The sequence below is a fragment of the Pecten maximus genome, chromosome 5 (assembly GCF_902652985.1).
Source record: "Pecten maximus chromosome 5, xPecMax1.1, whole genome shotgun sequence".
NCBI classification, from domain to species: domain Eukaryota; kingdom Metazoa; phylum Mollusca; class Bivalvia; order Pectinida; family Pectinidae; genus Pecten; species Pecten maximus.
The window spans coordinates 35,699,864-35,725,466 of NC_047019.1; the positions used below are offsets into that span (position 1 = coordinate 35,699,864).

The window sequence follows — 25,603 nt, forward strand, 5'->3', positions numbered from 1 at the left end:
TACAATTTAATTAGTAACGGGTACGTCTTTGAGGGCCATCTGCTTCTGTAATAGACATTGTGGTTGAGTGAATCAGGTTTCTGGCGGTGAGGATCTGTATCATTACGGAGACCCGAGCCAGGGCATTGGACGCCATTTGTAGGGTTATTATAGTAACTAAAACCACTACTAAAATCAATTTTAATTTGTCACAACTTCCCCTACTTATGTCAATCCTTATGTTTGATATTCTTACCGAATATATTTAGCACGACACAGGTCAGGCGTACAAATCGAACATTGACAATGTAATAGGTTTTATATTTATTTTAGTTTATTTCTCTTCGCTTCAGGTGTTGAAAGCTCGTCCGGGGATTATAAACTATCCCGGCTATTGTAGAGCTATTCTTCTAGAACGTTTAGTGAATGGACCTGATACACCAGGTATACAACTCCTATTCAGATGTCCACTGTCTTTCTTGATTGACAACTCCGGTTATTTTCCAGCCCAATGACAACAACCCCAAGCCTCCTACACGAACCCAGTTGAACTCTTGACCTGAATATACTTATCTGTTCCCCAATGATGAAGCCGTGGTCATTAGTGGTCATTAAAGCTCGTCCGCAATCTCACACTCTCGTAAAAAAATGTTCAGGTGAAAAACATGACGTAAAGAGACTGGAAATCCACATAACAATACGACTGTAGTTTTTGTGTACTCCGTTCACTGTATAAAAGCACGCATGTCTGACTGTAATCTTCATTCCAACTCGGACGGAACGACACTGGCGAGTGGACTAGGGAGCCACTAAACTAGGGATTTACTTTATATTTGGTTTACATCTCGGGGTAAACAGTCGGTGTTGAGATAAGTTATACACTTTTGTAAATATAGCTTGAATACGTGTTGTACGTTATATAACTAGGCCTAGTTGTATCTGTTATAGAAGTTAGTATTCTGATAGTCTTGCTCCAGTGCAGCAGTGTTAAACACATCAATAGATCAACTCTTACGACATTAAAACAACTTGCCACTTTCGGCCTTAAATATGTTTGGTAAAGATGGAAGAACAGTCTTGAACATTTTAGTGTGGGGATGTTTGAACTCAGCGTTTTGGATGTCACTTCCGGTAGCTTCAGCACCACTGGCCGTTCCGGAAGTGGACCGTAACAAACCTACGGCCAGGATAATCGTTCATGTCCGACAGAGGAGGTCGAGACACTGGGATTTCTGGCAGCTCAACAGCAGTATGTATCATTATTGTTATTCAACCTTTGAAGTTTTAAATTGAATAACAATTATAAAATACCTATAATGCCTAATATAAGTACTTGTAGATAAAGGTAAGTACAAATGTATGTGGCTTGATTTAAGGGGTTTTGATTATTTTGCTATATTCGTCAAAAGCAATCTTGCTCTATCTATTGCTACAGGATTCAAACGTTATAACGAAATATCGGTACGTTATTATTGATTTACTATATATAAATATATTGTATGGGAATGAAAACTACAGATGTTGCACATTATGTATTCATATCTCAGCTATTTTACTTTCAAATCACCGATCTGTATTAAATAGCTCAATTACGCATGCTTACGATATACGCTATCATAAAGGAGAGGTCATACAGACGGAGTATTCACCCGGACAAGTTTCTTTTCAAATAGTGGTAATTGGATTTTAGTGTGTATTAGAGTAAGATTGTATACCGAGCTAATTATAGAATTCGGAGCACCTGCAGTTTTTGCTGAGTAATGAAGAAAAAACTTGTATAATGTTTATGGAGAGAACGTACAAAGAACAGTTGATTCATTTTTCATAGAACACGAGTGCTCTCATAGATATGTGCAGATAGGAAGTTTTAAACACAATATGACATGTTGGGGTCAAAGGGCTCTGTTGCGTGCTGTCTTTAAGCTATCATCGCCGTACATTGTAGAGCAGGTCGGCCAGATATCATCTGTATCCTATACGGGTAGTTCGGGTTACTTTTACATTGCTTAGTCTCCCGATTAATTTTGAATGCATTGTCCTTTTTTTCAAGTAAATAATTTTATATTTTGGATTTTAAAATGTTTTATGGTATGCAATACGACCTAAACAACAGTAGGTATGGTTTCCTGTTTTACTGTTTATAGGAATTTGTTTATTGATAATTTTGTGCAAAGCCCAGGAATAGTCTATTTTCCCTCCATTATCTGTTTGCTAATCTGTATACTTACAAGACACCTTCTCCCAGAGACAGCTCTTATAATTAGGGACATTTGTATGTCATACAATGTACCTCTGTATAAAGGGACACACCCCGGCGGCTTCTGGATGAGATTTTTGAAAGAAAAATGGAGCAAGAGACCTCATTCAAAGTAAAATTAGTTGAGTTAATATCTGGTAACCATCAATGTCGGACAGGCTTAATGCTGCCATTCAACTAGTAATGGCTTGGTGTAGAATTCCTTTGGAATCCGAACTAATATAGAAACCCTAATCAAGTGGTAATCTAACATAATGTAGATTTCTGGGTCGATAAACTAGCTACAAGGGGCGAAATGTTGTAAGGTTTATTTAAGGCTAGGCACGGACGTACACATCTGTAGTTATGACGTGTACATGTATGTAAAGGTGAAATATGTAGGTATGACGTGTACATCTATGTAAAGGTGAACTATGTAGGTATGACGTGTACATATATTTGTGCTGTCAATGTAAGCTAAAACAGTTTGACGACCAAACACAACATTAAAAGCTTTTGAAAATTAACAAAGCATACCTAATGCGTGTATTTGCCCTCATGTATGTTATTCTTGGTGGTGAGTTATGTGATATATTATTAGGATACAAGAGTAAGACTTATATATGATCGGTATATTATCCCAACTTATTCTGACAATATGTCACGTGTCAGACAAATACTGACCCCGCTATATAAGTACGTGGAATCCGAGGTTGCCCTAGTTTAGTGTTTGGTCAAGTGGTCAAACGACGGGATCGAAATATTCTGACCTATAGCATTTTGATATGAAATGCAAACATATATTGAGTAGGACTGTAGCATTGTTAACTGACATCGCGGTCGATCCGTCAGTTGTTAGAAATTTTAACATAAGTAGTTTAGCCATGCTTAAATTTACGATGTATGTCATGTATATAATTACTAAAGCAGTTTACGACAATAAAATCATCGTCATCAGCTTTACCTAACGTACAAAAAAATGTTAAATAGATCTAAAATATCTTTTAAATTTCGTATTCAATGTTGCACAAATAACGATTACTATTTGCATCATTTCAATCCCGATGATAAGCCGAGCTATTTGGTGCACGTGTCTCAGAAGTATACGTGGTTTATGCCTTGTCCCACTGGTATCATCATAAAGCTCTGTCCCTCCCCCACAGGTAGTCCTACTCATCTGTGTATTTACCTGTACATAAAGTCACCGCCACAAATTGACGTCATATTTCTAATAACTGATTCATTCATAAGTTCATGGATACCGGGAAGTAGTTTTAGAATGTGATGATGTAATCTAAACACTTTAATCCAACCTGAGCTCGTGACTCCTATCACATCTACATCACTGTACAATCTATTGTCTGATTATACCTAAGATTTAATGACAAGAAATTACTCAACGTCTGGACTTACGAAGTTCCTCTTTATAACTGTACAAATACATCTCATTAAATGTTGTTGTTTTGTTTTCCCCGCAGATGTATGTCCACCATCTCTATGTTTTTCGTCTGACGAAGGTGGCGAAGATGCACCAAAACGCCCGAGAGGTACCGGTAAGTAGCTAGGTCCGATTAAGTTGACATTCATTCCAAGTTCGGTTTAAAGAAACACCATAATCTGAGACTCCAGACAGACTGTTACAGTAGTCGTGGTTTATCTCGTTGTAGGTGGAAGTATATTCTATAATGGCGATATCGTACTGGACCCGTACTCAGAAGAAATTATATTCGGTTCAAACGAAGGGCGACGAAGAAAGCGGGCCACTGTCCGGAACCGCGACAACTTATGGAAGAATGGCGTTGTGTATTTCATGTTTGATAAATCAATTAGTAAGTATGTTTATCCAATTATTAGATCAGTATCGACCATTCTGGGCCAGGTTTTAAGGAACTTTCCTTTAATGCTGTAAGGCTTTCCTATAGATTAAGTCAAAGTGTGTCTTTAAGGTAAGGACTATTAATGATCCGGGGCCTGGTCGGAACCGTTAGTGAAGGGAAATGCCAAGGTCATTATTAAAAATATAGGAACTACCGTACCAAAGGAAGGAGTTTCAGTGTGATCATATTGATCAACTATGGACCTTTCTTGAGGTCAGTTTGGCGTTATTTCAACATGGTAGAATTAAATATTAATCGATTGTGAAACACGAGGTCAGTATTTTAGATTCAACCAGGGTTGTATAACATCATTTTTATATTAGGTACGAACCTGTCTTGTAAAAGGGTGGAATTGCATTATATTGTGTATTCATTTTTATAACACGAAATCAATATCGGGGCAATTTGACGTCACAATGATTATGATGTCATAACACAATGTTAAGTCGGTGTTTAGGAAGTATAAACATCAGGTTAATATTGTTTTAGAAAGTGAGAATTAGAGGATCTCTAATATACGGACTATGACCTGTTTACAACAAGTAATAACACTTAGCAGTGGTGCGATTGAATTAACGGTCCTTGTGTTTGAATTATGGCGTCACTATTCAATCTTAATTTCCCAATTGAATGGCGACGCCACACACGAAAATGTTTTGAGTCAAATGAGGATACAGATTTCATGTCCATTTGATGTAATAAAAAGAAAATTAGATTTTCTCCCACTTCTTAAATCCAAATACTTGCATTGTATACACTAATTGGCCAGTCCTTTGTCTCGTTACTACAGAAGTATATGACTAAGTTGTGCTTGATAACAACTTTGGCGCTTATTTCCACTAAGAAAATGATTCTTTTGTTTAAATTAGAAAATAAAACTCTTTATCAATGGAACTTAACATCGAGGAGAAAAGCGAAATTTTCTAGAAGACTCTATCAAATGAGAAGATATCCTCCATTGTGAATATGTAATTAAGACCCTTTAAACGTTGCGCGATGACGAATATCGCAATTCAACCTTAATACTTCCCCTCATCAAAAGGAATGATGAACTTATCGAACCCTTAATTAAAGCGTTCCAATGACCCGGACAAAGTACTTTTTTGGAGAATAATTATTTTTCCTGGACATAATCGTTTTACAGATATGTCATTTTAATTGACCCTATACATCGTTCCTGCCGGAATATATTTACAATGTGTAGACATTTCCTTACCCGACAACAATAGGTATATTCATACACCGGGTCTGTTGTAAGTCAAACAGATGGTGATTTAGGCGTGATAACACCAAACTATCAAACGTTTATATACGGGTATTTCACGCTCTGTTCACAATCGGAATGTATACCCGTATCACCACCTCCATCTTGTTGTTTCCTGGATGGAACTACATTATACCAATGACGTGACACACATGACATCGCCCTGTTAACCACACCGGAAGTAATCACTGCGCTCGTGGTATCCGGAAGTGAAGATTTATGAGGACAGCATTGATACTGTTAAACTCATCGTTTAAAAACCTGTAACCTTCGCACTTATTGACCTATTTGGCAACATTTAAAAATAGGAAATTCTTTCGTCTTACAGGAGAAATTTCCACAAGTACGTGAAAGTTGGCGAGCAAGTCATTGTCACAGGGTCTGGTAAAAAAAATCCCAATATACAGAAAAAGTACATGTACGGACCGTAGGGTTGGGAATTAGTCCCTGTCTTCATTGTCACAGGTCATCCCGGTGGTTAAATGTTGTTTACAAGCGATATATAATCTAGGACAGCTCTAAAGTCAATTAAAAAGAAATAAAAACCCTAATAATAATATTACACGACCCCGTGTCATATAAAATTGATAAAGACAGTATTGTATTATTATTGGTATACAATATACAAACCTGAAAGTTCATATCCATGTATATATTGTAGACCCCCTTGCAAAGAGAGCAGCCAAGCGTGCTATGAAACACATCAGCGAACGCACGTGCATTCAGTTCGAGAAAAAGACAAAAGACACTGAAGATTATGTACGGATCATCAGCGAGCCAGGGTAGGTATACGGTCACTAGTGAACCAGGTTAGATACTCACACGGTCATTAGTCAACCAGATTAGATATAAACACGGTCATTAGTGAACCAGGTTAGATACACACACGGTCATTAGTGAACCAGGTTAGATACACACACGGTCATTAGTGAACCAGGTTAGATACACACACGGTCATTAGTGAACCAGGTTAGATACACACACGGTCATTAGTGAACCAGGTTAGATACACACACGGTCATTAGTGAACCAGGTTAGATACACACACGGTCATTAGTGAACCAGGTTAGATACACACACGGTCACTAGTGAACCAGGTTAGATATATACAAGGTTATCAGTGAACCAGGTTAAATATATACTCGGTCATTAGTGAACCATGGCAGGTACATGCACGTGCACATGTACATTGTTCTTTAATGTTAAATAATGACGCGACCAATTCGAGATAGATACCTCTATAGAGAATGAATGAAAATATGACCTTGACCTAATAACAAAAGAAGTTTGTGTTTATTCTCTGCAGTTGCTGGTCCAGTGTCGGGCGTCTTGGTGGAGAGCAAAAACTTAGTCTTGGCAGGGGGTGTGAGCGGGAAGTTGGAACAGCCGTTCACGAACTGCTACACACGTTAGGCTTCTGGCATGAACATGTAAGTATCCGAAGTACGTTGTACGAAGATAATCTGTCAATTTCCATATTGATTTTTTGAATCGCCACACCTATATACACCGTCAATGCGGGAAATGTCATTGTTTGTAAACACCTGGATTTTGATAATCGTTTTCATCCTTTTTGAGTCATATTACATAATACACAACGATTCGAGTACTGTCCGCCAAACGATTTACCGGTTTATGGTTACATACAATTTACGAAATGAATTTTTGGACATAATAACTTACGGAACGTGCATTACAATAAGTGCAATGAAGTAAGTTAGTTAAGTCATCTTGTCCTTCATGTAAAATGCTTGCATTAGTATTTCGTGCATGCCTTCATTCTGACATAAGGGTGTAACCTCTCCTTCCAGAAAATTTGGGTCGGGTTATCTAAGATGTGTGAGATACAGCATAATCATTTAACCAACCAAGAGTTTGTGATCGACATTCCTCTCATACTAAGATAAACATTTAACGGTAAATGTTTATTTCAGTATGGTAGTTACTTTAATGTTTGAACTGACAAAAATCAAAGACCTACTCTGTTGGATAATTATACACCGGCGTTCTTGAGATACTTATCTGAATAGTATGGAGTTGATCTGTCATAGCTTTGGATGAGAATCTCATGGTGTAATGGCCTGTTTTGTTAAATTGTATCTCGGGATCAGCATGTAGCTGATTATCTAAAAAAACATACCACAAAAACAGATGGTGTGTAGGGGAGAGGGATGTAATACTGGTAACCCGTACATGTATTGGGAGGGGTGGGCACGAGAGGAATAATAGGGTGGACAGGGGACAGGGACGTCATGTATGATCGGGGTAGGAGTGTGGAGTGGGGGGGGGGGGGCGTCATATATGATCGGGGAAGGAGTGTGGAGTAGGGGGGGGGGGGGGGGGGCAGGGACGTCATATATGATCGGGGAAGGAGTGTGGAGTAGGGGGGGGGGGGGGGGGGGGCAGGGACGTCATATATGATCGGGGAAGGAGTGTGTGGAGTAGGGGGGGGGGGGGGGGCGTCATATATGATCGGGGAAGGAGTGTGGAGTAGGGGGGGGATAGGGACGTCATATATGATCGGGGAAGGGAGTGTGGAGTAGGGGGGGGGGGGCAGGGACGTCATATATGATCGGGGAAGGAGTGTGTGGAGTAGGGGGGGGGGGGCAGGGACGTCATATATGATCGGGGAAGGAGTGTGGAGTAGGGGGGATAGGGACGTCATATATGATCGGGGAAGGAGTGTGGAGTAGGGGGGGATAGGGACGTCATGTATGATCGGGGAAGGAGTGTGGAGTGAGGGGGGGGGCAGGGACGTCATGCATGATCGGGGAAGGAGTGTGGAGTGGGGGGAGGGGGGCAGGGACGTCATGCATGATCGGGGAAGGAGTGTGGAGTAGGGTGGGGGCAGGGACGTCATATATGACCGGGGAAGGAGTGTGGAGTAGGGGGGGGGGGGGGATAGGGGCGTCATATATGATTGGGGAAGGAGTGTGGAGTAGGGGGGATAGGGACGTCATGTATGATCGGGGAAGGAGTGTGGAGTAGGGGGGGGGGGGCGTCATATATGATTGGGGAAGGAGTGTGGAGTAGGGGGGGGGCGTCATATATGATCGGGGAAGGAGGGGGGAAGGGACGCTGTATGGATCGGGAGGAGTGTGGAGTAGGGGGTAGGGACGTCATGTATGATCGGGAAGGAGTGTGGAGTAGGGGGGATAGGGACGTATATGATCGAAGGAGTTGAGGAGTAGGGGGGGGGGTCATATATGATCGGGAAGGAGTGTGGAGAGGTGGGAGGGGCGGGGGGGGGGGGGGGGGGGGGGGGGGGGGGGGGGGGTAGGGACGTCATATATGATCGGGGAAGGAGTGTGGAGTAGGGGGGATAGGGACGTCATGTATGATCGGGGAAGGAGTGTGGAGTAGGGGGGATAGGGACGTCATGTATGATCGGGGAAGGAGTGTGGAGTAGGGGGGGGGGGACGTCATGCATGATCGGGGAAGGTGTGGAGTAGGGGGGGGGGGAAGGGAACAGGAGCATCATGTATGATCTGGGAAGAAGTGTGGAGTAGGGTGGGACTGCTCGACACACAGCGTATAAGGGAAGGGGAAAGGAAAACCGATTCAGCTTAAGATTTCAATCTGAAATTCAGATGGCCTTGACACTTTGTAACCATTTGATAACTTCTAACAAAATCATTCTGCATTCTTTCATGATATTCACTGGGGAAGAACTCATTAACACATGCATTCTACCGCGACAGGTGCGCGTGTTAAAGTAATTAGTTGATGGAGTGTATATCTACTTTGGAGAGTTAACCTTACCTAATTGGTCATAATCATCATCTGACTTCTGTTAATAGCAGAATGGGGACATGTGTCTTTCTCTCGTCTTTGCTTTGTAAAATCATACTGAGAATCGTGGGAAACGTAGTGTATTTTGACTACAGTGTACATTATTGCAGTTTTTATGGGTTCTTAGTTCAACGGGATATAAACCCAACCCCAACATAAAACGGGATCCCTGGAGTACGAACTAAAGAGTATGATCGAAAATCTGCAAAACAGTTTTTATCATTTCAAAGAAAGCGGAACTCTTCTATTTTTAACGATGGTACATTTATGTTGACTCTAACTAAATCTTTCTGCCTATGCTCTCCACCCATCCAGGCTCGGCCGGACCGTGACGATTACGTACAGATAGTTTACCCCAACATCTCGCCTCGCTACGTCCCAGATTTCTTACCCATCAACGAAACACTGTCTAAGCCCCGAGGGTTTCCGTATGACTATAAAAGTATCATGCATTACAAGGACCGAACGTTCACCAACAATGGCGGGAAAACGATCAGGGTAAGTTGTCAGAGCCAACACCAAGTTTGTAATAAAAATGTATCATAGTTTTACACTGAAAGTGACCGTATAGCCAATCATTCTGTCGCTAATTAATAATTGTCACGAAGACTTTTCTCGAGATAAAGAAAGATTTATCTCGTTTTTTTTATTCCAACACCGATTAACGTAATAGGTTAGCTTACTGGTACCATTAAATAAACAATGAATTGAATCTTTACAAAAGTCGAACGACAGATTGATAAAGACCATGAACCGTCGAGGAAGTCACAGCGTATCCAACGTTGCCAATAAAACGAGTATCTCTAGTTAGTCATAGTCTACATGTATTTGGACCTCCCCTAGTGTGCATAGCACATTTTCAGACGTTTTAGGTGGCTAGATTAAAATTCGGTAAAAATGACATCCACGGGGCTCATTGTGTACAGTTTAATCTTGATTCGAAGTTTGAGTATAATATATGACGTTTGGGAAGAACGATACACGGACTTATTACGCTGTCGTTTATCACTAGGGGGTATATTGTCCAATCGACATCACTCTCACCTGGACAGATAATGACGTAGCCACTCCCTCTTTATATCACCGATACACACCATACAGTGCTCAGACAACGCTAACATGGTATTGGTGACAATATACTTCAAACCGGAAGTGTGATTAACTAAGCGGCGGCCTTGGTACACCACATCCTGTCAGACATGTTGATTGATTGTTATTACATTGGTTCATGTTTGTAGATTGGTTAGACACAAATTAATGGATTAAAGGGAATATTATTGTTTATTAATGTGTAGATAACAGGATACAAACGGTGGAAATGATAAATGGACTCAGAGATGTGACATCAGAAGTGCGTGATAAGTAGTCAATACATACTCTAAAAAGCGTTAAACAAAGAGGACCGCGGTAGAATGGACGGGTCCTTACGTATAAATATTTGTACAAGTGTGTATATTAGATTCCTTAAGACGCTTTGTACCTATCGCACTATATCGCAGTTACCGCACCTGTTACTACTGTTGTGGGGAAAGCACAATGCAATTCGTGAAAATAGTTCTTTCTTAAGTACCAAGTATGATCATCTTTTTAGCTCACCTGGCCCGAAGGGCCAGTGAGTTTATGGAATGGCGCAGCGTCCGTCGTCTGTCGTCCGTCGTCCTCGTCCGTCCGTCCGTCCGTCCGTCAACTTTTCCTTTAAATCGCTACTTGTCCTAAAATCCTTCTTCTTCTGCAGGAATAAAGGGATTAGATCCATGTCTGGTCTGAACGGTGCCAAATAGGGAAATAGGGTTAAGCCTTTAAATCGCTACTAGGCATAAAGTTATGAATGAATTTGAACAAAATTTTGTCAGGAAGATCCTTGGGAGAAGGGGGAACAGAGTTTGTATAAATTTTTACTCTGAACCCCCAGGGGCCTGAGGGGCGGGGTCAAATAGGGGAAATAGAGATTAGTCTTTAAATCGCCATAAAGTTATGAATGAATTAGAACCAAATTTGGTCAGGAACATCCTTGGAGGAAGGGGAACAGAGTTTGTATAATTTTTTTCTCTGAACCTTCAGGGACCTGAGGAGCGGGGCCAAATAGGGGAAATAGGGTTAATCCTTTAAATCGCTACTAATCATAAAGTTATGAATGAATTTGAACCAAATTTGGTCAGGAACATCATTGGGAGAAGGGGAACCGTGTTTGTATGAAAAAATTCTCTGAACCCCCAGGGGCATTAGGGGCGGGGCCCAATAGGGAAAATAGGGGTTTATCCTATGAATCGCTATTTATCATAAAGTTATGTATGGATTTGAACCAAATTTGGTCTGGAATATCCTTGGAGGAAGAGTGGAAAGAAAGTTTATGTAAATATTGACTCTGACCCCCAAGGGGCCTGAAGGGTGGGGCCAAATAGGGGAAATAGAGATCTGTCTTGATATCGCTCCTAGTCATAAAGTTTTAAATGGATTTGAACCCAATTTGGTCAGAAACATCCTTGGTGAAAGGGGAACAGATTTTGCATAAATGGTTACTGTGACCCTCCATCCCATAACTATGTATAACATCGCTGGACATTGAGGGATAAACATAAATTCTGATGTAAAAATAGGCCCAAGGGTCTTTCCCCACCCTAAGGGACTTAGTTTCTTCAAATACAATTAGGTTGTTAAAATAATCCATAGGGTCTTTCAGTCCCTTAGAGAGTATGTGTATTAACAAATTGAACTTGAACATTATTTTGACATTTGGTCAAATCCAACCAGGTGAGCGATACAGGCCCCATGGGCCTCTTGTTTATATATCTATATTTAAAATGTTACACTTTGTCTGTTATTTGTTTGACCTACAACCCGTGGACTAAAATATCCATATGTTCTGTAAAGATTGACGGAATTACCTCCCTTTACAGGTTATTGGTGTTGGGAAGACAATGAAGTTCAGCATTGGTCAGAGGGACGGAATGAGTGAAATTGATATCTCTCAGCTGAAGGACATGTATTTTTGTAACCAAAAGCAGGACAAGAATGAAACAAGTGAGATTTTCACCTTAAAACAATTTAAGGGCCCGACAGAAATGACAAGTAACATACAATATTAAAATGTATTATTTATTTTTTGAGTGAATACCTTGTCCAAAATGTTTAACTATTGATTAAACAGTAAGCATATCACTTATTTTATGATAATTTGAAATCTGGCGCGCTGATATTGAAACATTTTTGCCGGATATGGTGAATAAAGAAAGTCTTGGAAGGCGTAAGATAAGGGAAACTTACATCTATATCAAAGCCCGTGTTTCCAACGGGAAAAAAAACAACCTTTTATCAACAAATCAATTGTAATGTAATACATGTAATGTTAAAATGATCAAACATAGAAACATTGACGAAGACAACATAATTTTTATAAAATGTGTTTATATATTTGTTATAGCGTGTCCAAAAGATTGGGTCAAGTTCCAGACCAGCTGCTACCTGTTTGTCCGAGGTCCCAGAAAGCAGTTCTCTGGAGGTCAGAAACACTGCCAGCAGTACAACGGTCATCTGGTGGCTGTGGACAACCAGTACGAAAACAAGTTCCTTAACAAACACATCAAAGACAACTTTCCAAACATCCGGAAATGGCGAACGGGTGGACGACGCATCAACGATACCTTCTACTGGGATCAGGGAGACGTCAATGACTTGGAGAAACTTGACTTCCGGTCAGACTGGTTCACCTTCGAACCCAAAAGGTACTCCTCCCTGGTTCTGAGGATGAACGTTAAGACAAACAACCTGGAATGGAAGGGCGACTGGGTAGGATCGGCCAAACAGCTACCGAAATATGCCTACTCCTACATATGTGAGAGACCTGCAAAACGTGAGTGACATTTTCCATCGATATACGAAATATACTTTAGGTATTAATCCATTATCGGTTTATTTAAAAGATGACATCCTGATTTGAATAACTTAACAGAGTTGATTAATTATAATCTCATATACTCTCGACTCCGGAGTATGTGCCCTATTCTTCTGTTACATCGTTTCCCATAGTAATTTGTATTGGGAACCTTTCCCTCGGTACGGTCAGTAGGAAGCCAGCGTATAATGGCGATCCTTGATCTTGATGTTCGGAATACATTACGGAATATTTCTCGGACTCTGTTGTCTTGGGAGGCCCAGTGCCTAAGCCGTGGGAAGTTCTCCCTGAACAACACCGTAAGAGAAGATTTCCTAAAGGAAAAAAAACAAACCCATATTAATAGGAAAAGTGATGATTTTTAACTCAACTGATAATGCATCACATTTAACATATTAATTATGTTAATTATTCTCTATGTTTAGGTAAGTGTATCAAGGGAGACCACCCTGATGGACGAAACTACCGGGGGACGTTAGATCACACACGAGATGGGATCACGTGCCAGAACTGGACCTCACACTATCCTCACGACCACAAGCTTGTAGACTCGGACGCTGTGGAGGAGGATAAGGACGGAATCGGTCCACATAACTTCTGTCGGAACCCAATGTCTCTGAGGAGAAATCGACCATGGTGCTTCACCAACAAACTCAAGGAGACATGGGGATATTGTGACGTCAGCATTTGCGCACAAGCATCCAAGGTGAAGGCCGACAATAGTGTTGATGAAGGTAATACTGTTCAGGCTGATAATACTCAAAATAATAAGAATGTCGATGATCCTGTCCGGGGAAGTACTGGATATAGGGACCGTACCGTGCAGCGCCAAACCAGAGACAGTTTAGACACTTTTGACGGGGTAGTACAGGTATCCGACAGGAATAAAACTGACCGACGCAGACGCAGAGGTCAGAGACAGCCTAAAGAAAGGATGCAGAGAGATGGTGGGACCAAATACCGGAAGAGGCGTATAGGTAGGAGTAATCACAGACGTAATAGAAGGAACCGGAACCGGAAGAGCTGAACACGTGGCCAGTAACCCGTACAATAACGGTTCTGTCTTGTCACTACAAAGATGACAATCTCTGTTATTTTTGAAAGTAAGGAAACCAACCTGGCGCTAATGTCGAGTGAAAGAGTCCCAAACACGTCTTGTATTCTAAAGTTGGAGATATCGGTACTATCCCCAAACTCAGGGAGGAAATGACACTCTTCACCCCAGGAGAGGGCACACATGATGATGAAGCATTGGGTGACATACAATAGACTAAGATGTGGCTTTAGTACTGTTGAAATTCACTCTTGGAAACTTCGGCAATGTGCAATCTCTGATACAACAACCCCCGGAATACTCCCGTTCGTGTTTATACCAGTACTCATTTGCACGCCGCCTAATCGCGTTCATTAATGAATTGGTTTGTTTTATACACCCAGAAGAATAACTCATGTTGCAATTCCTTATTTTACGGACGACAATCAAATGCATTAGTTGAGATTATTATCTATGACAGTGTTAGTAATGGATATCTATAAGAGAGGTAGTATTACGAGATGTAGTAATATATTCTGTAATGGATATCTATATAGAGGTAGTATTACGAGACATAGTAATATATTCTGTAATGGATATCTATATAGAGATAGTATTACGAGACAAAGTAATATATTCTGTAATGGATATCTATATAGAGGTAGTACTACGAGATGTAGCAATATATTCTGTAATGGATATCTATATAGAGATAGTATTACGAGACAGAGTAATATTTTCTGTAATGGATATCTATATAGAGGTAGTATTACGAGACATGGTAATATATTATGTAAGGAATGTATTCCATCCCCCAATCTACAAGTCATTTTATGTTATTTGCGCTTTCCATGTAATGAAGCGATGTGAAGTAAGTTTTTTTTTTTTATTGACCATTAAGTTTATAATGCTTGTATATTTCCATAACTGATACAGGATCTTTTTAAGTTTTACTTAGGTATTTTTTTAAATTTTAAATCAATCATAATTCGATATTTCAACACCCAAACTGCTACATGTATTTTATAGTTAATACTGAATGTGAGGATTTTTCTTTAGAATGTAATTCTTTACAAAAAGATAAATGGCTGTTGTAATAATTTGTTGCTTTATTGTATACGAAATCAATTATCTGTGCTTGTGTTTGAAATGTTATACTTCTGTGAAGTATATTTTCTAAGTTCGTTTGTTACTATGTCATCATATATTCCATTATTCCATTTAGTTTGCGTCCTCCCATTGTAATACATAAAGAGGCGCAATCTGGGTTATAAGACCATAACACCATTTGATCACATGGTCACTATTGTGACGCCATAATCTCAATTTGATAACGCTGATTTTACTGTTCGAAATTCGTCATGAACTGAAGAAAATGTAAATAAGTAATGTAATTTGGAGCAATGGTGTTATGGTCCTATAACACGCATTGCTATTTTGTGACAAACTAATGCCTTGCCATCATGTCATCTTTCAGATGAATTTTGAAATGAATTATGAGTATGTATGCCGGCTTTTACGAATTGTGTTGTCTCATTGTTCAACTGGTGTTGGTGTATATGATGTCGCTTTTTTTACAAATTGTTGACGTCATACAATGATTGTCGATGTTTATGACGTGACGTGGTTTTTATGAATCGTCGGAGAATTGATACGTATTCGGTAACCTTATTTGCTTATATGTTGGTACATGTGTCGTTGCATATTTGTTTTACGTATGGTCGACCTCGTGTTGTTGTATTGAGTTATTGGTGTGAATGACGTCACATTGTTGAAGTAGATTGTTGGTTTGAATGACGTCACATTATCGTACTGGATTGTTGGTGTGTATGACGTCATATTGTGTAAGTGGATCGTTGGTGGGTATGACGTCACCTTGTGTAAGTGGATCATTGGTGTGTATGACGTCACATTGTGTAGGTGAATCGTTGGTGTGTATGACGTCATATTGTGTAAGTAGATCGTTCGTTTGTATGACGTCACGTTGTAGTACTGAATTTAAATGTTTATGTATAACGTCACATCAGTGCCATATAACATAACTCCTAATGTACATCATAATATTAGCTTCTCTCTATCACTTGTGAACTGCATTGCCTGGTGAAATTATTAAAGGTGAAAATATGTTTAAAGAATTTATTTTTGTCATGTTTTATAATCATCCATCTCAAATTACACGGTAAAAGTAGTCAAACACATATTTTGAGTCTATCATAAGAGTCATCTACATAGGAGAATAATGTTTCATTTTAAAAACGAATGAATATCTACAAAGCAAAACTACTCACTAGTGCCTTAGGACACAATAGGAGCATTCGTTTTAACACTTACTTTATTTTGAACTTGAAATGGAAATGGATGCTGTGAAAAATATAACATAAATATAGCATAAAGTGAGGGATTTCAATCAATAATAAATCCACATTTCGTACTTTTATATTTATGACATCTGATAATAGTAAGATGTTTTCAAGGCAAATACTTAAATTGTGGCGTTTGGGGCCTTTTTCGGAAATATGTAACTTTTAACTCAAACTTTTTTCCTAAATACAGCCTTCTTGCAATGTTCATAGCTCTTAATTGTGTCCAATACGAACATTTTGAGGTTTTTAATCCCTCTCGATTTGCCATGTTTGTGTGATATTATTCACAACCTCCATTTGCATTTCAAGGTCAAAACAGAATCAGTGTTTATATACATCACGTCTAATCCAGTCAAACCAATGCTATCATGTGCTATAGACACTTGTGAGCAATACGATATGATTGTTTTGTGCAAGTTATGTGATACAAATGAGCTTATTGAACATGTATTTTTCGCATGTTTTGCTGAAATTCACAAACAAATGTCAACAGCAAGGCGGCCAATGGTTAGTCACGATACATACATTGTAGGCCTAATACAACACGTTTTCATTGCATGAATTATACTATTTCAGGAACAGACCTGTCACCGTCGTTCCTGGACAAACTAATCTGAAGATATTTAACATGTAACGAAGTAACATTGTCATTGGTTGGCCGGACCATGACATGGAATGGTAGATACAGGTATATAAATGATAACCGTGTGTGGCAATTAAATCAGACAACAGGTGATATTTCACGACTCGCAATCTCCGTATCGAATAGCCGAGACAGTTGGGACATCGCTATTAATTCAAAACATCCCGATTGATGACCGTTAGGGATAGGGTATTCTCTTACCCTAGACAGGGATATCCGCAGTTTTACCGGGTTGAGATTAATAGAATCCATCATTGGTCTGTTCCGTGGACAGGGATATCTCAACCCTATGGGGCGCCGTTTTACTATTTATTCCCATTTGGTGATATCACCTAGTTACTGACGATGATAACGAGACTACCGTGGGTTACCGACGATGATAACGAGACTACCGTGGGTTACCGACGATGATAACGAGACTACCGTGGGTTACCGACGATGATAACGAGACTACCGTGGGTTACCGACGATGATAACGAGACTACCGTGGGTTACTAGGTGATATCACCAAATGGGAATACATAGTAAAACGGCGCCCCATAGATATCACTCATTTGAATAGGTGATATCACCAAATGGGAATAAATAGTAAAACGGCGCCCCATACAACCCTCGTGTTAGAGTTTGGCCAGTCAGCACGAGGCTTGCCGAGTGCTGGCCAGCCAAACTCTTACACGAGAGTCTTTTTCTCACATACTTGCAACCAACCGTAAGATTTTATGAAAGTTTTTCATCGGGCCATCTTCAATGCTCCTTGGAATGTGCGTCAAAATTGATGACGTCATCATTTACGACATGGTTACTCAACCTAAAATGATGACGATACGTTATTGTGAGCAGCGTCATATGTCTTTACCCACCCTGTGTAAGATTAATAAAATCTTTCACCCCCTTAGGGGTGAGACAGGGGAATCTCAACCCACGGGAAAGATGATTAAGTTTAAGCTTAATTATCTTACCCCGGGGGTTGAGATTCCCCTGTGTTACTTATGTAATATTGACGTTGTACATCAATGCTAGGAGATGTTGACGTGACGTGATTGAAATGTCGACGTGACGTCATTGTCCTGTTGCCGTGATGTGATGGTATATTGTTGACGTGACGAAATACAGTTGTTGAGAACGTGAATAGAGCTAGCTTGTCTTTTCCCTAGGATGCGATAAGAAAGTCTCCTCGTGGGTAGCCCACGATAATCTGGTTACCATCGTCATTAACCCATAATAATCTGGTTACCATCTTCATTAACCCACGATTATCTCGTTACCATCGTCGGTAACCAACGATAGTCTCATTATCATCGTCAGTAACCTATTGTAGTTGTGGTATTATCGTCAGTAACCCACGATTGTCTCGTTACCATCGTCGGTAACCCACGATAGTCTCGTTATCATCGACAGTAACCCACGATAGTCTCGTTATCATCGTCAGTAACCCACAATAGTCTCGTTATTCGTCGTCAGCAACCCACGATAGTCTCGTTATCATCGTCAGTAACCCACGGTAGTCTCGTTATCGTCGTCAGTAACCCACGGTAGTCTCGTTATCATCGTCAGTAACCCACGATAGTCTATCATCGTCAGTAACCCACGAAAGTCTCGTTATTATCGTCGGTAACCAACGATAGTCTCATTATCATCGTCAGTAACCAACGATAGTCTCATTATCATCGTCAGTAACCCACGGTAGTCTCGTTATCATCGCCAGTAACCCACAATAGTCTAGTTATCATCGTCAGTAACCCACGATAGTCTCGTTATCATCGTCAGTAACCCATGATAGTCTCGTTATCATCGTCAGTAACCCACAATAGTCTCGTTATCATCGTCGGTAACCCACGATAGTCTCGTTATCATCGTCAGTAACCCACGATAGTCTCGTTATCATCGTCGGTAACCCACGGTAGTCTCGTTATCATCGTCGGTAAACCACGGTAGTCTCGTTATCATCGCCAGTAACACACGATAGCCTCTTTATCATCGTCGGTAACCAACGATAGTCTATCATCGTCAGTAACCCACGATAGTGTCGTTATCATCGTCGGTAACCCACTGTAGTTTCGTTATCATCGTCAGTAACCCACAATAGTCTCGTTATCATCGTCGTTAACCCACGGTAGTCTCGTTATCATCGTCAGTAACCCACAATAGTCTCGTTATCATCGTCAGTAACCCACAGTAGTCTCGTTATCATCGTCAGTAACCCACGATAGTCTTATTATCATCGTGGGTAACCCACGGTAGTCTCGTTATCATCGTCAGTAACCCACGGTAGTCTCGTTACCATGGTTTGTAACCCATGGTAATCTCATCATCGTCAGTAACCCATGGTAGTCTCGTTACCATCGTCAGTAACCCACGATAGTCTCGTTATCATCGTCGGTAACCCACGATAGTCTCGTTATCATCGTCAGTAACCCACGATAGTCTCGTTATCATCGTCGGTAACCCACGGTAGTCTCGTTATCATCGTCGGTAAACCACGGTATATATATATATAGTCTCGTTATCATCGCCAGTAACCCACAATAGTCTCGTTATCATCGTCAGTAACACACGATAGCCTCTTTATCATCGTCGGTAACCAACGATAGTCTATCATCGTCAGTAACCCACGATAGTGTCGTTATCATCGTCGGTAACCCACTGTAGTTTCGTTATCATCGTCAGTAACCCACAATAGTCTCGTTATCATCGTCGTTAACCCACGGTAGTCTCGTTATCATCGTCAGTAACCCACAATAGTCTCGTTATCATCGTCAGTAACCCACGGTAGTCTCGTTATCATCGTCAGTAACCCACGATAGTCTCATTATCATCGTGGGTAACCCACGGTAGTCTCGTTATCATCGTCAGTAACCCACGGTAGTCTCGTTACCATGGTTAGTAACCCATGGTAATCTCATCATCGTCAGTAACCCATGTTAGTCTCGTTACCATCGTCGGTAACCCACGATAGTCTCGTTATCATCGTCAGTAACACACGATAGTCTCGTTATCATCGTCAGTAACCCACGATAGTCTCGTTATCATCGTCAGTAGCCCACGTTATTCTCGATAGTCTCGTTACCATCATCGGTAATCCACGGTAGTGGTACGCTACAGTCCAGATTGGGTTATATTTACACTAGCCCAGTGTTCGTGTTCATTGTGTAAACAAAAATTCAACGTTTTCAATTAAAATCATTTTTATTCTTCTTTTTTTTCACTAAACAGACATCCAACGAAATATTCAAAAACTTTCTCAGAAAATAATCAATAAAAATATACATTCACATGATTTTTTTTAAAAACATTTATGACATGTTATGTACTAAAATCTGTGGAAGAACAGTTTCCTATCATTGTTTGTCATTTGGCAGGATTCTCGCATGCCTTCAACATTTCCTATTATCCTGAACTAAAACATCAAATACGTCCCCAGCTTCTTCTAAACATCCATTCCTATCTTCAGTAGTTGTGTTGGTCCCCTGGTCGGCTGTATCTAGGCACCAATAACAACATTTTAAGTCAGTCTGACCTCAGTGTAAAATTAATCTCGTATCACTTCAGCTCTTATCAGACATTGTGATTGGCCAGACCTGATACATTATCAGACATTCTGATTGGACAAAGCTAAGCTCATCAGATGTTTTGATTGGCCTTTATGTTGTATCGGGCATTATGATTAGACCGATATTGGTACCGAGGATGTTTAGGAACCATTTGGCATGCTGTCATTCTTATGTTGTTGTTTTTTAAATTACCAGGTATTTCATTAAATCAAGCTTCATTTCCCCCGTGGGACTGTGTTTTCGAGCTCTCTGAGAGATATCTTTCCTTGACTTAAAAGCATTTTGATGGCCTCCTGTAAAATATAAGAAACCCAATAAGTAGTAACACACTTTAGTTCAATACTCATAGCCACTCTATGACCTAATTTCTTAATTAAACTAACTAGTTAAGCTAATAACCATAAAAGGTCTTCTCAATGTATAGAATTTAGTCCGTTGTTGGCATACTTGTATATACACCGACATCTTTGATTAAAACTATATCAACAAATGTAAATCTTTATCGGAAAACATAATCTCAAAAGTTTGTCATCAATGGAATGAAATTAATTTCCAGTCTGTTTCACGATTTTAAAATGTTACCTCGTCCTCGACATGTTTGTTACATTTGAAGTCGTGACGTATGAAGTCGATGAGAGCCTTGCGCTGGTCGAGGTCTTTCACGTTATATACTATCCTCATCATATCTCTGTACAACTTAATCACTTGTGAGCGCAGCATGAACTACAAATTACAAAGATACAAGTCTTTAAATAGGGATTAATGACGGTGGCTATAGAAGTCAAAACTTTCCCTCTTTGTCATCGAGACCCGGAAGTACCTTGTATACATTATAGACAAGTGTAAATATTCATAGACAAGTGTAAATATTTATTCGTTAAAAACAAATACCAATTTTGGAAAAAAAATAATTCTCAAAATTCATCTGATGATTTTACTGAAATATCATTTGTTGAAAAGTGAGAAGAAAATACGTCTGAAATATAACGAACTCCGAATTGAGTCTAAATCTAGAAAACAAACACTGGCAGTTTTTTTTTCTAAACCGAAATAATTCCTAATTTCCAGAGTATCTCCAACTACATATGTACTTCAATAGTCGTGCTCAAATAGTTAGTGCGAGTGTGTCAAGGGAAACAACTCCCATGTAATAAATTCAAGTCTGACCTTGTTAGCTTTGTTTAGATGGTTTTGAACTTTACTAATCATTTACAAGAGGTCCCATATACAATGCACCATGAAAACCAAACGTTTAACTTCGTTTTAGTAGGCTAGGTATAATTCCACTTCTTCCTAATCTGTAAAAAACATGTACGTGCTGGACGGACAGCAATGACTGTGAATGAGGATATGAGGATATATATAGGTGTATCTTATATTCTGTCAGTTGTCACTCGACTGTTCTTGGATTTTTATATACAGATCTTATTTATATTGTATATATACATATTACATTTAATACCGACATATCAAATATACTCACTCTAGAAAGTGACATAGCATGCTTGAGCTTCTCCGGTGGCAACCGGGAACCTGCCATGTTGTATGCTCCAAGGACGACAACTGCGTCATAATTGAAACACGTGGTGAAAAAAAAAAAACTATATCATGGATGTGCTGTACGTTCCTTTAACTTTTTTCTTTCTTAAATTTCACAGTGTCTTAAATTAAGACAATTATTACTCTTTTTCTTTCAGTTATTTTCTTCTGTTTCTGTCTTTTCCCCCTCTTTACAAATCTTCCTTGAAATTATTACAAATCATATGTCTGTAAACTAATAAAGGTCTGGCTCTAGAATTCTTTAGAGCCTCGGACTTCGGACATTTAGACTGATAATTACTGTTCTAACCCTGTACTGATTGAGAGAAACTCTACCCAGCCTCGGAAATGGCTGATAAGAATAAATCAAAAATAAATAAAATAACCGTTTATTTTGAATTTGTCTGTTTCTCAATATGGAACTCTTTTTTGGTGACATGCAGATGCGAAGTCCATGTCGAATGTGTCCCTAATTAATCCAAAAACTGTCTCCTGGTCTTCATCCTCGATAGTAGAAGTCCTATACACCAAAAGGTCTACTTTTCCAACGTACAAAATGTACGTAACCTTAAATTTCTACTTGGAAGTGCCCATAACATTTTTCTCTAACATCATTTATGCTGGTCTACACTCAAGTCAAGTTAGAAAAGGTATGGTTACAGTTATTTATAAAGAATGATGCTGGTGAGGTCACGAAGTATGAAAAGGAGATCAGTGTAAGTTCTCTACAATTACTCGGTTGTCTCCCTTAGTCTATATAGCTAGATAAAGCGCGACTCCCGAATTTTTCAATACCATTTACCTCGCTACATAGCGGTTGAAAGTTAAGGTACAGACATCCTCAAGAGGTAGGAGAATTAGATATTTATCACAGTAATACTATTTATACACATTGCATAATCTGAAATCGAAACAATTAGTTTTTTGCGTCAATAAAGAGTTTTACAAGGGCATGCAAGTGTATTTTCTCGATAGTTTTTCTGTTTCTTTGTACATTATAAGTTAAATAAAGACAACAAATTTATGAAAAACATACCGACTGTAAGCTCAACTATTTGTTTTAAAACGGTAACAGTAACATAGCATTTAAAATCATAAACATACGTTAATCGAATTAAAGTTATTGTGAAAGTTTTAAGTAAAATTAACTTTAGTTGAAAAATACAATTAGTAAAGTAATTTGCGCTTTTTTTAATAAGATGCTATGCGGTTATCAGATGATCTCAAACAGAACTTCAAAGCTGTATCAGTCGAAATATAAAAGTTTCACAATGAATCAGGTCTATATAAGAATTAAAAAAAACTAATGGCAACTATCCGTAGCAAGCTGGAGAATGGTGTTATTCTTTAAACAAATACACAGTTTTAATTCTCGATCCTCTTCAAACCCTTATTCTACCATGTTTGCTATGTAACGCCAGTTTTGATTGGTTTAAAACCATGTATTATTTTCCAATAACCCACGCTCGTGCCAATAATACACGGTCGTGAGTCACGGCTGTTACAATTTTAAATATCTAATATTCACCGGTTTCATAAAAGGTTACTATAGCCGAGTGGGCTAATGGGTTAGTCTTTCAATATATTTTTATCACGACGCGAGTTCGAATCCTACAGAGGCCCCCCCCCCCCCCCCCCCCCCCCTCTTTTTTCTTCTTTTTTCTTTTTTTATCCTTTTTTTTTAATTTTCAAAATCAATGCCATATGATAGATGCTCTTGATCGTAGTACTGTATTGCCTGTATATTTCATCAACAAATAATGCAATACTCAAGAAATAAATTACAAGGTTTTCCAGGGGTTTCTTTGCGATCTCAGAACTAAACAGTACATGGTAGAATAGAAATAATCAACTTTGATTCGTGTATTGTTGCAGGATATACAACTCGGACTCGGATATTTTGCAATTTTAATTAATAACTCAGGCCTGCGGCCTTCGTTATTAATTTAATTGCAAAATATCCTCGTCCTCGTTGTATATCCTGCAATAATACACGAATCATCGTTAATTATTTCTTAAATAAGCACCAGTCAACAACAGCTCCCATGCACAGTGATGCAATATATTTTGTTCATTTTTGTAATATTGTTTTCATATTAATCATGGAATGTAATAACAGTACAATTGACGGTTCCTTCTTAGATGTAAGTGCCGATATTGATGTTGAAACAGAACACCCCTTAACCTGAACCCCGTGTATGTAAAGAGTGTGGGAAAGGGTACAGACATGAAGCGTCATTGAAGAGACATCTACATAGCCACGATTCCAAAAATGTCGACCCTGTCATCTATATTTTGATTGACATCATCTTGTTGAAGAACACAATAAAAGGACCCATTCGGGAACAAACCCATGTGTGTAATCAATACCGAAAGTCATTTGGGTGGAAATGGAGTCTGACCCTGGGTGCTTACCATTTACGAAGTCATGTATCAGAAAGCGAAACCAATCGAAAATGTCCTATGTCAAAAGGTTTTCTGCTCAAAGACCTCGTATGATGATCACATAGCATTAGCTATGGCAACCCCCACCAATGAAGGATGTGTGTATAAAATTATTGCTTAGTCGTAATTATATACACACATTTATAGTTTTTTCCAGCTGAGGAAATAAAATATTTGTAACATTAAAAAAAAAAAAAAAAAAAGGAAAGAAAGAAAGAAAGAAAAAAAAAGAAGATATTGTCATTTGCATCCACGACCAATCGTATCCCTCTGCCATAGATATCTCTTGGTATCATCCCAGTATCAGGTTTTGATTGGTACTGAATTTGTACAAATATCTATATCGCAGAGCAGTATCTGGGTGGTGTGTTGATGTGTGATCTATCACTTCACTTTTTCTGAACATTAGTATGTAGTGGTAGACCGGTATCTGTGAAGTTCACCTGGACTTGATACACGTAGAAACAAAGATATATAAAAAATATGTTCCATATATCACAGATGACAGCGTCAGAAGATTATCTATGCTTTAAATAACGACCCTTTATGGACTTTTGGAATCCAAGTCAATCGAAATTATTATTTTAGTTAGTTTTTGCGCCAATATCATTGGACGTTGAGACCCCACGTGACCATCCTTAAAACAGTGATCGACCGATAAAAGTTGATTGAAAAAGTTGATTGACCGATCCATCTATAAATAGATCGGGAAAAAACCGCGGCAGAGCATCAGAGCATGTTAGTCATTTGAGCGTTTGAAGAAATGTTTTATTGTTTATTTGATGAACACAAAACCAAGAAAAATAATAAAACAGTTATAGCCTTTAGATTTCGGTCGATGCATGGTTTTATTGACCGAAGAAAAATTATCAACCTCGGACTTCGTCCTCGGTCGATAATTTTTCTTCGGTTAATAAAACCATGCATCGACCTCATCAAAAGGCTATAATTGTATAATATAACCGCAAGTTATATTATTAATATTGAAA

The 25,603-nt window shown here is 39.2% G+C and overlaps 2 protein-coding genes across 5 annotated transcripts; one reads left to right on the top strand and one right to left on the bottom strand.

The window, feature by feature from the left end:
- The first annotated feature begins 628 nt into the window (after positions 1 to 628).
- On the top strand, positions 629 to 16,205 carry LOC117327901. 2 transcript variants are annotated; one of them, XR_004532749.1, is made up of 10 exons: positions 629 to 1,228; positions 3,694 to 3,768; positions 3,883 to 4,044; positions 6,018 to 6,138; positions 6,663 to 6,786; positions 9,464 to 9,646; positions 12,046 to 12,169; positions 12,570 to 12,998; positions 13,466 to 14,734; positions 14,786 to 16,205. XR_004532749.1 is itself a non-coding variant. In XM_033885134.1 (9 exons), exons 1-9 carry the CDS (start codon positions 1,030 to 1,032, stop codon positions 14,065 to 14,067), a joined length of 2,019 nt encoding a protein of 672 aa, XP_033741025.1. In that variant the 5' UTR covers positions 629 to 1,029; the 3' UTR covers positions 14,068 to 16,205. The 2 variants fall into 2 exon arrangements, 1 of the variants encoding a protein (XP_033741025.1); XM_033885134.1 differs by having other exon boundaries at positions 13,466 to 16,205.
- Positions 16,206 to 20,282: 4,077 nt separating this feature from the next.
- On the bottom strand, positions 20,283 to 22,220 carry LOC117327903 (LYR motif-containing protein 2-like). 3 transcript variants are annotated; one of them, XM_033885136.1, is made up of 4 exons: positions 22,114 to 22,220; positions 21,213 to 21,353; positions 20,823 to 20,923; positions 20,283 to 20,560 (listed from the first exon to the last, which is right to left on the bottom strand). In XM_033885136.1, the coding sequence occupies exons 1-3, from the start codon at positions 22,168 to 22,170 to the stop codon at positions 20,846 to 20,848; spliced, it is 276 nt and encodes a 91-aa protein (XP_033741027.1). In that variant the 5' UTR covers positions 22,171 to 22,220; the 3' UTR covers positions 20,283 to 20,560; positions 20,823 to 20,845. The 3 variants fall into 3 exon arrangements, with proteins under 3 accessions (XP_033741027.1, XP_033741028.1, XP_033741026.1); XM_033885137.1 differs by lacking the exon at positions 20,823 to 20,923; XM_033885135.1 differs by lacking the exon at positions 20,283 to 20,560 and having other exon boundaries at positions 20,817 to 20,923.
- Positions 22,221 to 25,603: the final 3,383 nt, after the last annotated feature.

What these genes read in the sequence shown, in the direction of transcription:
- LOC117327903 (XM_033885136.1), bottom strand. Translation starts at nt 22,170, where the DNA reads ATGGCAGGTTCCCGGTTGCCACCGGAGAAGCTCAAGCATGCTATGTCA. An exon ending in ATGCTATGTCACTTTCTAGA is followed by an intron (nt 21,354 to 22,113) that starts GTGAGTATATTT and finishes TGTAATTTGTAG; the next exon opens with TTCATGCTGCGCTCACAAGT. An exon ending in ACAAACATGTCGAGGACGAG is followed by an intron (nt 20,924 to 21,212) that starts GTAACATTTTAA and finishes TATATTTTACAG; the next exon opens with GAGGCCATCAAAATGCTTTT.
- LOC117327901 (XM_033885134.1), top strand. Translation starts at nt 1,030, where the DNA reads ATGTTTGGTAAAGATGGAAGAACAGTCTTGAACATTTTAGTGTGGGGA. An exon ending in AAAACGCCCGAGAGGTACCG is followed by an intron (nt 3,769 to 3,882) that starts GTAAGTAGCTAG and finishes ATCTCGTTGTAG; the next exon opens with GTGGAAGTATATTCTATAAT. An exon ending in CGGATCATCAGCGAGCCAGG is followed by an intron (nt 6,139 to 6,662) that starts GTAGGTATACGG and finishes TATTCTCTGCAG; the next exon opens with TTGCTGGTCCAGTGTCGGGC.